The 13,977-nt window shown below is 55.2% G+C and overlaps 1 protein-coding gene across 7 annotated transcripts in view; it reads left to right on the top strand.

Annotated features, from left to right (window-relative positions):
* RAPGEF1 (Rap guanine nucleotide exchange factor 1) overlaps window positions 1-13,977 on the top strand; it is a 128,478-nt gene that overhangs the window by 93,380 nt on the left and 21,121 nt on the right. For 3 of the 7 annotated variants that reach the window (XM_074362444.1, XM_074362445.1, XM_074362443.1), the window contains one exon: window positions 829-1,031. In XM_074362444.1, the coding sequence (XP_074218545.1) occupies window positions 829-1,031 (203 nt within the window). Of the gene's footprint in view, window positions 1-828; window positions 1,032-3,421; window positions 3,581-13,566; window positions 13,840-13,977 lie in introns of all 7 variants that reach the window. The other 4 variants (XM_074362442.1, XM_074362439.1, XM_074362441.1 and 1 more) reach the window with 2 other exon arrangements.

Here is a 13,977-nt window from a genome sequence, read left to right as displayed (position 1 = left end):
CCTCGACCTGTATTTTGTCTCCCTGGGGAGGGTGTGGGCACCACATGGGCAAAGGATTCTTTTTGCTGGCCCCTGGGTAGTCTCAGCACCTGGGCCAGCGCCTGACAAGTAGTAGGTGCTCAGTAAAAGCTGGATGAATGAGGAACACCAGCTAGCTCTTGACACGCCATAGGAAGGGCTCAGAAGGAAGCAAGCAAGGGGCGAGGTGGCCGCGGTGAAGGTCGCAGTTAATCTGAGCTTGATTCCCGAGGGCTGGAGAGTCGGGCTCAGCGAGGTTTGGGGGAAGAGCAGGGTTGGCGCACCGCACGGTGTGGGCAGAGTCCCTGAGGGTGTTCCAGGAATGGAGCGGGCCGCTGGGCCAGCCAGAGCAGTGGGAAGTGGCGCTGGGACCAACCAGCCCAGCCCAGCCCCCTGCGCCCTGTGCAGAGGCCACATCCCCCATCCCAAGGGAGCGGCTGGAAAGCCCTGAGGGTGTCTCCATGGGGGAGTGAAGTGCCTGATCTGCTTTTATAAAATAGACTTTGTTGTTTAGAGTGGGTCTAGGTTCATAGCCACGTTGAGGGGAAAGTACAGGGAGTTCCCACATGCCCTGCCCCCACTGTCACTGTCTCCCCCTGAGTCTGTCATAGTCGTGAACCTGCATGGACAGGCCGACATCACCCAGAGCCCAGAGTTGCCATGGTTTTGACACTTGTGTCCATGTGGCAGTGTCGCACAGAATCATCTCCCCTGGGGCCTGCTCTCCATGGGGCCCACCCTGGCGGCCACGCGGGGGTGGGGGTGGGGGGAAGGACCGCCCCACCCAGCGCCCGCCCTGTGTCCCCACAGTGCTGGCCTACATGCAACTGCTGGAGGACTACTCAGAGCCGCAGCCCTCCGTCTTCTACCAGACGCCGCAGAAGGAGCACATCTACCAGCAGAAGAACAAGCTCCTGATGGAGGTGTACGGCTTCAACGACTCCTTCAGCGCTGGCGACGCCCCGCAGGAGCTCGCCCCGCCCCCCGCCCTGCCCCCCAAGCAGCGGCAGCTGGTAAGCGGCCCCTCCTGACTGTCCCTCCCTGGACCACCCCATGACCAGAGTTTCCCATCTTGACGGGTCTCTGGGCACCGGGCTGATCCTCGGGCAGGTCGAAGCCTCCCTCCTTCCCGGCGGCCGGGCCCTGGCTGGTGCTGTCACTCGCTGCCGACCAGCCCGTGGGCAGCCTGTCTCCTGCTCTACCATCTCCCCGTCTGGGGGCGTGGCCCCCTTCTTTCCCAGAGCAGCCCAGGCAGCTGGGACTGGCCTATGCTCGGAATGTTTGCTTTCTCTGTCGACAGTCTTTTTTTCTTTCTTCTTTGGCTCCAATATAGACCTCCCAGAAAGGAGGGACTCAATCAGTGCACAGGGCATGGTCTGTGTCCAGCCATCTGTGGACTTGATTTACATAATGGGCCTAACTCTGCAGTGACTTTCACCCCACCCTGGCCGGGGACGGCCCAGTGAAAACCAGCTCTATTGAGCCAGGATGGCTTGAAACAGAGCTGCGTTGTGTCCCAGGCTCAGCGCACCCTTCCTCCTTGAAAAACACCTCCTGTGTAAGGAGTCCCTGTAGGTGGCAGAGCCCAAGTCAGACGGGCAGTCCATGAGACTCGTGGGCCAGGCAGGAAGGCACGTCCGGTGTGCCTCTCAACCCTTTTCTCTTTGCTACCAGTTTACTAACCAGGCAGACAGTGGTCAGGTTTTAGAATCCAAGGGCCCCATCCAGCCATGTCCTCCAGGAAGAGTGCACCCCAGAAGAGGATTCTCGACTGTATCAGAGCTGCATGTGCTGCTTTGCTCACATCCTGGCCAGTCTGGCAGTGCTTTAACCAGAAAGGGCCCCAGTGTGGCTAGCTGGGCCGTCTGTTACCCATTGTGGGCGGACCTGAGGTACTGCCCTGACTTTCCTGGGCGGTAGCTGCCAGCCGGAGGATGAGGGTCCTGGGGTTGCTCCTCAAAGCCACCTGGGACTCAGCAGTCCTGGGACTGGGCCTCGAGCCCATGCCTGGCCCCAGGAGTACCCCAGCCTTCTACATTCAGTGGGCCCTGGGGCTGGCCAGGCAGAACCACAGCCAGCCTCTCGGGAGACAGTCTGGTAAAGGAAAGGACAAGCTCGGAGCTGGGAGTCCTGAGTCCCCGTCCTGACACTGACTAGCTGTGTCTTACTGGTGCACTCAGGGTCTCAGTTCTTCACCTGCCCTGCTCACCCCACAAACACCTGAATACGCCCAAATATGAATCTGAGTGGTTCTGAGAAGATTTCAAAAAGGAATCTTCACTACAAAAATAGAAATGCCTGCCCCAGGGACCTCTGACCTAAAATGTGGTTAAACAGCTAGGCCAGTTTTGTTGAGATTTGAAATATTCTCAGCTCCTCCCACCAGAGTGCGCAGGTGCCCACTGCCTGGCATTGGCATATTCTCTGTACCGTGGAGCCCATGAGCTTCAGAGCATTTGGGGGGAGATCCCTAATGAGCACCCCTGGAGTCACAGCCCACGTTGGACAGCTCACTGGGCCACTTCACCTCACTGCAGGTGGCCAGGAGGGGAGCTCTGGGGAGAGGCCTGCCAGGGAGCCCTGGGAGGTGGGCAGACACACTGTTGAACACCTCCCTGTGGGAGCACTGGGGGTTTGGTAAGCTGCTACATGGTCTTCACCATGACCCCTATAAACTGAGGCTGCAAAAGCTGGAGAGATGGAATCAAAGCCTACTGCTTAGAAGTGGAAGATCTGGGGACCAAGCCCATCTCTGACGGGAGCTCAGGCATACCACATGACTCTCCCAGTGCCAGCTGCTCCGCACGCCCTCCCAAAGGCAGACGCAGGAAGTGGTGCCCCATTTTACAGACAGAAGTGGGCGTGATAATCACTCACATATTGGCCCACGGACACTGTGGTACGGCTCGAATGCTCCACGTGTAACAGACCTACAGTGTTAGCACATTTTACAGATGAAAACCTGAGGCACAGAGAGCTCTGAGTGCTGCCCAAGGCCAAACAGGGCATGGGTGGCAGTGCTCAGGTTCAACCCCGGCGGCCCAGCTCCAGTCTGCACTCTGCTGAAGCAGGAGAGCCGCACAGTTACTCCCCGCAGAGGAGGAATGGAGGCCCTAAGTCAGCGGCAGAGCTGGGGCTCAGACCCAGGCGGCACGGCTCCAAGCCCAGTTGGCCTTCCTCTACCTTGCCCCACGGCCAGTGGACACAGAAGTGAAGGAGGCACCCGCTCATCCAGGGAGCCTTCAGGAGGCATCTTTACTCCCCAGACTGGGCCAAGAAACCATCCCTCTCCAGGATGTCCCAGCAGAATTAGGCAGCTGTCTGTTCAGCCTTTCTGTGTACACGCCTGACTTCTCTGCTTTTCTCCCTCCTTCCCTGCCTTCTCTCTCGTTCTTCTGTCCAGCAGGCCTCCTATGCTGCTTCTTCCTTCTCCTCTGTCTCCTACTGTGTCCAGCAAACTAAAGTGGCCTTCACCCCCGAAGACGGCAGTGCCACTCAGGGCATCAGTGTGTCCGTCTCTAACTCCTTTCTCAGCCGGCACGGCAACTTGCCTGTGCCCTCGGTGAGTCGCCCCTGCCGCTCTTTACTTGGAGACAGGTGAACACGATCTTTCATTTGTAGTCTGTGCCGCTGCCCGTGACCGACTCTGTCGCCCTGCAGATACCTGCACTAAAAGGGGAGGGTGTGTATGGTTGGTGCTCTGCAGCCCGAAGTCCTGTGTGAGCTGGTGGGGGGGTGTTGGGTAGGATGGGGAAATATCAGTAGCCACACTTGGACTGTCATCACTCAGGCATGAACTGGCAGTGATATTCTGGCCCTTCAATTCTGTTCTCCCACTGGGCCTTGGGTCAACCCTGTCGGTGTTCTGGGTTTAAAAGGAGTATTCCTCACATAGGAGGCACATGACAGAGTCTGAGTTTGAGAGCTGTGTCCATTAGCTTTTGCTGTGTAACAGACCACCCCAAGACTTTGTGGCTTAAAACAACAGTGACCGTTGGTCATTGCTTAGGACACAGACTGGTAGCGTGTCTGTGCGGATCGGGGCCAGGCATGCCTAACCTGGGCTAGACTCACCAACATCTCTGGACCCCAGAAGGGACAGTTGGGCTGATGTCTCTGAGCCATGTGACCCGTCAGCCCCTATCAGGCTGGCCTGGGCTTGTTGGCAGGGCTCCAAGGAAATGAATAGAAACTTGCAAGGTGTCTTAAGGCCTAGGCTCAGAACTGTCACTGTCACTTCCATGGCATTCCCTTGGTTAATCACAAGGCCAGCCCACGCTGGGGAATGGTCTCTGCCTCAGCTCTGTGGGAGCTGCTGCTAAATGGCTGCACAGGGCGGGGGTGCAGGAGGAGGAGCGGGTGCGGACGCTCCTGGGAACACGCTGCTGCTGACAGTTAGAGGTGCAGCCCCTTAGGAGGCACAGTGATGGTCTGTTGTCTTCTGCTGGGATCTGTGTCTGTCCAAGAGCCTAACAGCCCTGTTTCCCATTTAACCTATTCAGATGAAACTCTGGGTAGCAGAGGAAAGACCTTTGGGAAGGAGCCACATTCGCGTTCCACTTAAAATCGATCTGTCCTTAGGTCCTTCACTTACCCTCCTCAGGCCTCAATTTCTGTCCTTTGGAATCAAATTTGTCCTTGCCTCTTATTTTGTGAGTGGGAGGATCAAGTAAAATCTTGGGAAACCGCCAGGCACATGCTAAGCTTAGAAATTTTATAATTACTACTCTTGCTCTTAGAGTTCTGGATTCTAGTCTTGGTTCTGTTCTGACTCTGTACATGAGAGCTTGGGCAAAGGGCTTAACCTACCTGGACTTCCCTTTCCCCTCTGTAAGTGATGAAGTTGACCTGTGACTGTTAGAGACCTCCCAAGCCCGGGTTCCCAGTGCGGTCTTGCCTGGTTTCCATATTCGGGAGCCGTCCAGCACCCGGGTCAGGATGGTCCTGCTCCTAGTGAAGACCTTGGGATGCGTTCTTCCCTCCAGTGCCAGGGCCTAACTTTCTGGAGCCCTCACCAACCGTCTGTGCCATAGAAAGGCTCAGCACAACCCCTGCCCCCGCCCCCCCCCTCCCCGCCCGCCCTGCCCTGATGCACAGATGCCCTCTGTTTCCTCAGCAGGCACCTCTGGCAGGCTCCTTTCACAAATCTTACAAAACTTGGCCTTTAGACAATCCTAGCTCTTGACTGGATTTTTTCCCTCTATGAACAGAAAGTGTGAGTTTTCCTAAGAGTGTCTACAATATCCCTTTTGAGCAGTTTGGGGTAGAAGACTATCAATGAACCAGACTGTTTACTGTAGAATCAAAGAGAATCTGAGGGCACTTTAATTAGTTTGAGTGTGAGTGCGTCATAGTTCTCACCCCTGGCACACAGGCATCTCACTGCAGAAATGCTGCATTCTCAGCAGCAGGCCCGCAAGGGGGCCAAGGGGAGTGAACTCATAAAGGTGCCTTATTTCATTAAAAGGAAAGTCCCCTAGGCCTCAAGAGCCGTTAGGAATGGCCTCACTGTGTGGAACACTCGACATCTGCCCGCCGCCCACCTCCACCCCAGCTCCTGTCCCTCGGCATCAGTGCATCCCCACTGCCGTCGCCTCCCCAGCTCCCTTCTCTGGCTTGCATTTTCTCTCGCTCTGAACCCTAGTGTGCGAATCTTGAAAGTTTGGGGCTGGGTCCGTGTTCCCTTTACCCTTGAGCATGGTATCATTGAGACTCTCAGGAACCATCGGTGTTGCCATTGCCCTTCAGGTGTCACAATGTCTATCAGAAAAATCACCCTCCTCCATCCCCGGGCTCTTTTCTAGTACCTCCTTCCTTTACTTGCTGCAAATGATGGGTATTTACTATCACCAAGAGATCTATCCCGATGCTAGAAATCTGTTGAAATATTTTTCCTTACCACCTGGGCTTCCAGAATGATTCTGGAGACTCGTAGATCCCCACACGCCTAACACACGGCAGTGGGTGTTAATTCAGGCCTGACGGGCCAGAGCCCTTGGCTCCCCATCCCAGTGGTTTCTGCAGATGCTTCCGCCATCCACCGAGTCGCCCAGGCAAGAACCAAGGCTTCATCTTGTCTTTCCGGCCCCACTGCCGTTTACACATGGCACCCGCGCACCCAGTCACCAAGCCCTGCAGTACATCTGCGGCCCCAACCTGTGCCGGGCCTTCTCTCCACCCCCGTCACTGCTCCCAGCACGGCTGCTGTGGCCTCTTTCCCGGCCTCGGCCTTGCTGCCACCACAGCCAGTTACCGCCCTTCCCCTCAGAGCACTACAGTGAGACCGAAGTGTCACCTCGTCACTGCAGAGCCAGGTCCAGCACGTCCCCCAGCCTTCCGAGGCCCCGCCCCGTCACTGCCACACACATGTGCTTCTCTCTCCTGCCCCTTCCCTTCCCCATCACATCTTCTCCTTGCTGTGTGGACCTGAGCAGGCCACCCCGACTCCATTTTCTCTTCTGTCAGTGAGGACACGAGACTGTCATCAGGATTAAAGGGAAGACAGGAGTAAGCGCGTGGGGAGTGCGAGGCGCACGAGCAGCGCTGAGCAGACAGGGAGGGGCACCAGCACGTCACCGCGCTGGGAGGTGTTTCTCTGTTTCGTCACGTGCAGGCTCTTCTTCTCTGAGGGCAGGGACTGGGCCTTTTCTGTGCTTGCAGGCTTGGCACAGAGGTCAGGGCTGAGCCAGCAAGCAGCAGGTGCTCTGTGACGCTGAACTGACTGGGGGGGTCTTGGTTCCCCCAAAAGCAGTGGGCAGTGACCTGGGAGGCCCCCGGCCCTGTCCCTCTGCCCTGCCGTCCCATCCATCTCAGCCTGCTTCCCGACATGTCATCAGAACAGTCTGATGCTGATACGACACCTCTCCATTCCCCTGAATCAGATGCACTGATCCGAGGCTCTGGCTAAAGACCCTGTTTCTTCCTCATTTTCCATCTCTGCTGACCCAGGAGGCTCTGGCTGTGTGGCCCAAGAGTTTCACAGGCAGTTCCTGTTTGCTGAGCCCTTGAAATATGGTTTAGCTTCTCTGGGATGTTCACCCTGTGCTTTTCCGTCCTTCCTAAAAGACCCAGCCAGCACTGCCCTGAAGTGTGAAGTCCAAATTCACTGCCACTCTGAGCCTAGACACAGTGCTATGAAAGGAGGTACAGGCAGACCAGCACCCCTTCTGGATTTCTGACACCCTCAGGGGAGGGGCTAGGAGCTGGCCTTCATTAAGGCCCCAGCCTGGGGGAGATGGTTCCACCTGAGCCCGGGAGCAAGCCTGCCTTTCCTACTATGGACAGCACAGACCATGCAAGGAGGCAGGACTGGTCCTAGCCCAATGGCAGGACCAGAGCTGGGGGTCCTTGCCTCGGGGGCTCGCAGAAGCAGCCGCTCTGACTCAGCTGTTTCCGCCCCTCCCTCCTGAAGACGTGCTACCTCTTTGTGGGTGATGCTCACAGCACTGTGGGCGGTCTGCGCCCTCAGACTAGCTTCAGACACAGGAGCTTCACTGTAGCCCCTTGCTGACATGTGTGTCTGACTCCGTCCACTGCAGACCAGCGGGTCAGGTGCCAGAGGACCTCCGGTGCCTGTGAAGGTCGTGTGTGACAGCACCGTTGGGGGTGCGGTCCACACACTGACAGTTACCTTCACTTCCATGTTTTCAAGGTGCTTGTCAGCCTGTCATGGGCCCTTCCTGACTGCTCTGTGATGAGATGTTTATCCCCATCCTAGAGATGGAGGAACCAGAATAGAGACGGTGAACCATTTGCTCAGTTGTAAGTTCAAGCTAAGGTTAGAGTCCAGATCCCCATTGTGAAAAATACGGTGTTAGGGTGACATTTATGAATTGATTAATTGCCAGGAAACACTGAGACCTAGTAAGCTTGGCAGAGAGCAGAGCTGGAGCCTGGGTGGGGCGCGGAGAGGAGGCTTTGTCCCTCTTGTCCTCGCACTTTACAGAGCGAGCTGTAGGCTCTAACAGGGCGCTGGGGATAAGGGTAAATCAGAGCCCTGTCCTGCTGGTTAAATCCCAGCTGAGTGAAAACGGTTGTCAGGTTCCTAGACAACTTTCCACAGAGAGTTGAGTTATTAAGGTGGATGTTAGTGAGTATACAGAGCTTCCTGCAATGTATTGAAGGTGCTGCAGGAGTATGATTAGCCAGGAAACCACTGGGCAAAAATTCAGTGTTTTCAAGGAAGCTCTTGCGATTCAGCTTCAGTCACGCAAGAAGAAATAGTAAATTTCTGCTTTCACCTGTCCTAAAGTTCTCCTGAAAAAAAAACTTCTTTGTTGTAAAATTACAAGTTAGAATTTGGAAATGGATTTTTAAAATAGGCTCTACGAAGAAGTTTATTCAAAGAGAGGAGACTTTTTGGATCCGACATGACACTGGTGTTTCCTTCCTTGCGTGAGCTGAACGCAAGGAAGTTCACAGAAGAGAACCAACGGCGGTGTCTCCTCGGCCTCGAGCGGAGAAATCTTGAATGCAGACGCCTCAGAGTCTGCCACCTGACTCCGGAAACTCGTGTTTCAGTGTTAACTAAGATGAAGTCGTTACAAATTAACACAAGCGCATCAAAGAAGTTCCCTCTGGGCCTAAGATAGACCCAAAGGATGGCATTCATCAACATGTAGTTAGATGGGCGCAGGACAGAGAGAGGAGGCACAGCAAGCGGTCTTCCATCCAGTTTGCCACATGGAGTGACCAGGTCCTTCCTGGTGGTGACCTAGGAGTCATCATGTCCCATCCCTCTAAGAACCAGATCAAATGGGGTTCTTTCCAGGAGAACTAACTGAGGCCCCACATTGTGTCGATGCTCACAGGCCCTGGTCCAAGGAGGCGTGTTCTGAGCCCAGGACTGGCGCTGGGCTGTGCTTCCCAGGGGCTCTCCGTAGGGAAGGAAGCCCAAACCGCTCTAGAACAGCAGCTTCCCTTGAGCGTGTTTTTTCACCATTGATGGATAAAAATTTAAGCCCCCAAACCAGCTGTCCAGTAGCTTATCTGTTTTGCAAAGTAGCTTCCAAGAACACTGAAGTCATAAGCCTTGCTGGGGCCTGGAGTATACGGTAATGACTGATCTCCGGCCACGCCTGTACTTCCAGGACACTTCCCTGCGGCTGTAAGTCCATTCGCTCAGATGAGCGCATTTCCCTGTGATTGTGGAGCTTAAAGTTCCCTAAAGCTCAGAACCCAGGTCAGTGTGGAGTGGCCGTTCCAGTCAGGGTCCCTCGGCCTGTGGCTCCAGCCCTTTGCCACCGGCCCACTGACTGCCTCCTCTGGTGCCCCTGGTCTGTTAATCAAAGGAATTCAGTGCAATGTCTGCTATACTGAACAATCAGGATTTTCCATGTGAAGGTCTGCTTTCCTGCTTTCTTGCCAACACAGCTCAGGGCCGGTCCCTGGTCATTTTTCATGCCAGGACATAGTGGGAAGGAAGTGTCGCTGAGAGCTGGGGCCTAGCCAGCTTCTGGTGGCTTTCCTTCTTAGTGTGTGAATGGTCCCACATCAAGTCAGCCTCCCTCGTTGTTTATACCCAGAAGACTCTTGGTGGTTTTTTCAGTGTATATTTTCAAAAAAAGCATTTGCTGGTTCCTTTGTCTCTCGTGTGGGCAGATCTTTGCTCTGTATCCGTGGCTTGTATATTAGGCCTCAGCGAACTGCCTTTTTGCATGCTGGTCACCACAGAGCACTCCGCTAAGGAGAGCTCTGAGCAGAGTTAGGCTGGACCCTGCAGAGCTGTGGGATTGCGTGCTTAGGGCCTGACACATGCGCAGAACACTCGGTGAGTGTGAGGTGGGCCTTCCTGACCCCATCTCTCATGAGCTGAGCCATGTGTTACCGGTACTTGGCTTGCCGTTCCAGCCTGTTGCTTCATCTTTGTAGTAAGTCTCAAAGCAGCACTTCCTGCAGATTAAATGAAGTGACTGATGTAAAATCCTTGGTGCCTCCTCTGACCAGCGGGAAGCATGCAGTGAGAGTAGCTGTCTTCATCATCATCGTGAGATGGTCTTTGGTGGCCGGGAGCCTTCCTCCCCAGAAACTTGCACTCGCATTCCTAGGTCTTCTACAGAAATCTGCAGCCTCCAGACAGGCAGTCCCTGGTGTTATAAAATCCTCAGCCCAAACAGTCTTATTCTGGCTATAAATAAAAATTCCTGCCGCAGAGTGCAGCCGCGCTCTGTCAGAAGCAAAGCCGGGCACCAGCCAGATCCTAAAATAAACTCTGGGCGGTGGTGAAGTAGCGTTTCTGTTCAGTGGCCAGCCTGCTTTTCTCCCTGCCTGTATGAATAAATGTGATCTTAAAGGGTCTGGAAATATTTTTCTAGGAGTCCGTAGGGACTGGACTTGTTGACCATGGTATGATAATGAGCCCCTGTGGAGCCCGCTCAGGGACTGGCTTTATGATGGTTAGAGAGCTGCCCCTTGCCTCTCCCTGCTCCATGAAGGTGACTGTCAAGCTTGGCTCCTGTCCCAGCATGACTGCATAGCTTGAATACCAGAGCTGCTCCAAGGCTGGTTGCTGAGGGCGGGGCAGGCCGGGACACTTTGTCCAAGAGATGCCGAACCTCCTTCCCTTCTCCTTGGTGGCTGCCCCTCTCCTCTGCAGTCCGCACTCTTGGTGGCATCCCTGAGCCTCTGTCACCAGTCTCCCACTACGGACCTGCACCTGGGCAGCGGCCGGAACTTGTCCGTTACCTTCCACGCTCTGAATTGAGACAGTTGAGCTGCTATGAGTCAAGTAATATTCTAGGCACTTCAGCTGATAATAACAGTAGAATCAATTCCTAAGTATTCCCTCATTCAGTAAATGGGTATTGAATTAATTAAGTCCCCCGGCTCTGTTTTTTGGGGAGTTCCCGATGGTATTTTGGAGGGGGTGGGGGTGCTGACACTACTTGTCAACACCAGGACTTACAGGGCGTCTCAGTAAATCTGCACAGAGACCCTGTGAGGGACGTGCTGTTGTTTTCAACCTTATTTTGAAGAGGAAAAGGCTGAGGCTCAAGAACTACATCACCTTCCCAAGTTCACACAGGTACGGGGAGCCCAGGGCCTGAGCCCAGGTCTGAGTGATTTGAGAATGTTCCCTCTCAGCAAGTGTCCCATCGCCCAGAAAGGCACCCGTGGTGTGGAGCCCACCGCACGGTGAGCTAGGAAGGTAGCATCAAGCGTGGTCCTTTGTGTGATGACCCCGACACTGTGCGTGTGTGTGTGTGGCACTTGGTGAGTGCAGGGCCTGCTCAGGTGCTCAGTGCGTCTCCATGGGGCTGGGGTTGGAAGGGTGTCGGCAAGGATGTGTCCGGACTCCGGAGTTGGCATATGTCTTAGTCCGGCCAGGCTGCTGTGGCAGAGTACCGTAGGCTGGGTGGTTTATAGCAACAGAAATTGATTTCTCACCGTTCTGGAGGCTGGCAGTCCAAGAACGGGGTGCTAGCCTGGTTAGGGGAGGGCCTCTTCCCTGTCACAGGCTTCTTGCTGTCCTCCATGGCAGAGGGGTGAGGCGTCCCCGCAGAGCCTCTTCTCTGTGGCATGGGTTCCATTTATGAGACTGGGCCCCGCCTCCCAGCACCATCCTGTCTGCGATTTAGGAATTCCGTTTGAATTTGGTACACAAACATTCAGACCATAACAACCTTGAACATAAATCTTAAACTAGGTGGGTTCATGGCCGACAGAGAGGTATGTGTTAGCAAAGCTCGGGGTAGCGCCTGTACCCTGGAATGAGCATCTGACAGGTATGGGTACTGGGCTCCTTCATGAGGTGCAGCCGCTGCCTGGAGTGGGGTGGTGTGGGGGTCTCTCGAAGTGGCCCCCTAGCACCAGGGCGTCCCATCCCTCATCTGATGCATTCCACTCCAGGTCTTGTCTGCAGACCTTCCCAGCCAGTGAGAGTGCCTCATGGTGGGGGCAGCATCCTCCCGAGGTAAAATGGAAAACCCCCAAAACCGAGCCCTGTATCCCACTGCCATCCCCAACAGGGCCCAGAGTGAGTTCCCCTGGCCTGGGTGATGGCTCCAGGAGATCAGAGGAAACGGGTCTCCTGCCTGGGGAGGGCACCATGGGCGCTCAGGAGTGAGAGCCGCTGAGCTGGGGGTCCACTCCCCCCAGCTTCTCTGGGAAGGAGGGACATGAATGAATCAGAACTAGCAGGAGTCTAAGCCTTCGGTGTCAGTACAGTGTTCCACTAACGCGTTTGACTGTGTGCGAGGGTTGGCCTTGAGTTTGTGCATTAGATGGGGAAATAAAATGTGTAAGAAGGACTAGGTACCCAGGCAGGTGTCCTGGGTCCGATATAAACCAACAGCCAGTGGGGCTGATGAGGGTGAAAGGGCCTTGGCCTCAGTGAGGAGGGAAGAAGAGCTTTAGACTCGGCTCAGGGGAGCCTAGGAGGGCGGGGCTGGTGGCAGCGGGACCGAGGGAGGGCTTTCTTGTCCCTTGAGTTTCAGCAGCTGTCAGTCCAGGTTAAAGTGTAGCTTGACGTGAACGCTTCAGGGTATGAGTGGCTTTGACCTCCTGCTAGCTTAAAATTTAATTTCTTCCTCCTTTTCCTTGTCCGCGGGTTCCAAAAATCCTGTGCCAGAATGGATGCAGAGGATCTTAAGTGGTGTGCGTGTTTGTGCTGGTGGACTTCCGTTAAGTTCCCATATCCATAGTAAGAGGTGAGCCTGGCAGGGACTTGAGACGTGTTCCCTTCCACACACTTCCCCCTGCTTCCCCGTGACAGTTGGCAGGCCCTTTGCAGGGCGTGATGAGCCTGTCGGATCCTTGGCCTGGTGGCTACTGGACCCAGAGCTTCCGCCGGCTCTCAGGCGCTGCGGGTCTCTGCCGTCGCTTCCCAGGCCGACTCAGCCTCTCTCTCTCTCTCTCTCTCTCTCTGTGGGCACCGGGGAGTGTAGCCTCAGGGCTGCGGGGTGGCATCAGAGGCATTGCGCTTTATCTGTTGAAAAAAGAAAGTAAAACTGACAGAAAGGGAAATGAACTCAGAAATTTTGAGCGTTCTGATAGTGCAATTCTTTCAACCATTTTAAAGGCTTATGCCCTCCCCTTCCAGAAGGATTTGAGGTGATGACAGTATTTAAGAGGCTGCAGTGTTTGACTTTCAAGGGGTAAAATCAAAGAAATTCATCCCCAGAGCTTGAAATGAGTAAGTATGACCGTGTGTCTGCCGCATACACTGAATTTAGCCACAAGGTTCCTGAAAGGACAGAGGCGTAGACTGGGTTGTGTGGCTGAATTTTCAGACGAAGCAGAGAATGGGACCACCCACACAGGGTGGGGGGCTTGCTCTCCTTTAGGGGCCCCCACGTCCTGCAGTTCAGACACTGAGGACGGCACTGGTCAGTGTTCAGGCCCTTCTCGAGGGAGGACGCACCGGGGTCGGGGGACCTTAGGCCAGAGGACCACAGGGGTGGCCGGGCCTGATCGGTGGTCCTCGCGAGAATGACGTGCACGGCCTGCGACAGCTCTGCTGAGGTAATCTAATTACTTTTTCTTTTGTCTGTTTTCTTCTCCCCATTCTCTCGTGTGTGTGTGTGTGTGTGTTCCATTTTGATTCTGCAGTGTAAGTCTGTGTTTAGGTCCTACTCCCAGGATTTCGTGCCTCACAACCAAGCTTCCGTCCAGCCTTTCCTTCCGTCTACCTCCTCCTCCTCTCCACACTTCCCACCTGTCCACCAGTCTCAGAGCCCTGACTTAGCCGGGCCACCCGTAGCCAGTCCGCCTCCCAGCACCCCGGACGGGCCTCTCTCGTCTTCTCAGGAGAGCAGCTTTCATGGGAACACTGTCCGCCTTCCTTCCGAAACCTCTTTCACTGACTCGCCCCAGACGCCTTCGGTGAGAACTCAGCACGCGCGCGCGCCCACGCGGGCTGCACGGTTCGAGAAAGCCGCTCCCTTCACGGGCTGTCGAGTGTGTTGCCGCACGTGCCCGATCGCAGCAGGGCTGGACTGAGGTCTGTGGAAGGTCACCGGG

This window comes from Camelus bactrianus, chromosome 4 (genome assembly GCF_048773025.1).
Source record: "Camelus bactrianus isolate YW-2024 breed Bactrian camel chromosome 4, ASM4877302v1, whole genome shotgun sequence".
Lineage (NCBI taxonomy): Eukaryota > Metazoa > Chordata > Mammalia > Artiodactyla > Camelidae > Camelus > Camelus bactrianus.
The sequence above is the reverse complement of the archived record's forward strand: the minus strand, read 5'-3'. Positions and strand labels throughout refer to the sequence as shown.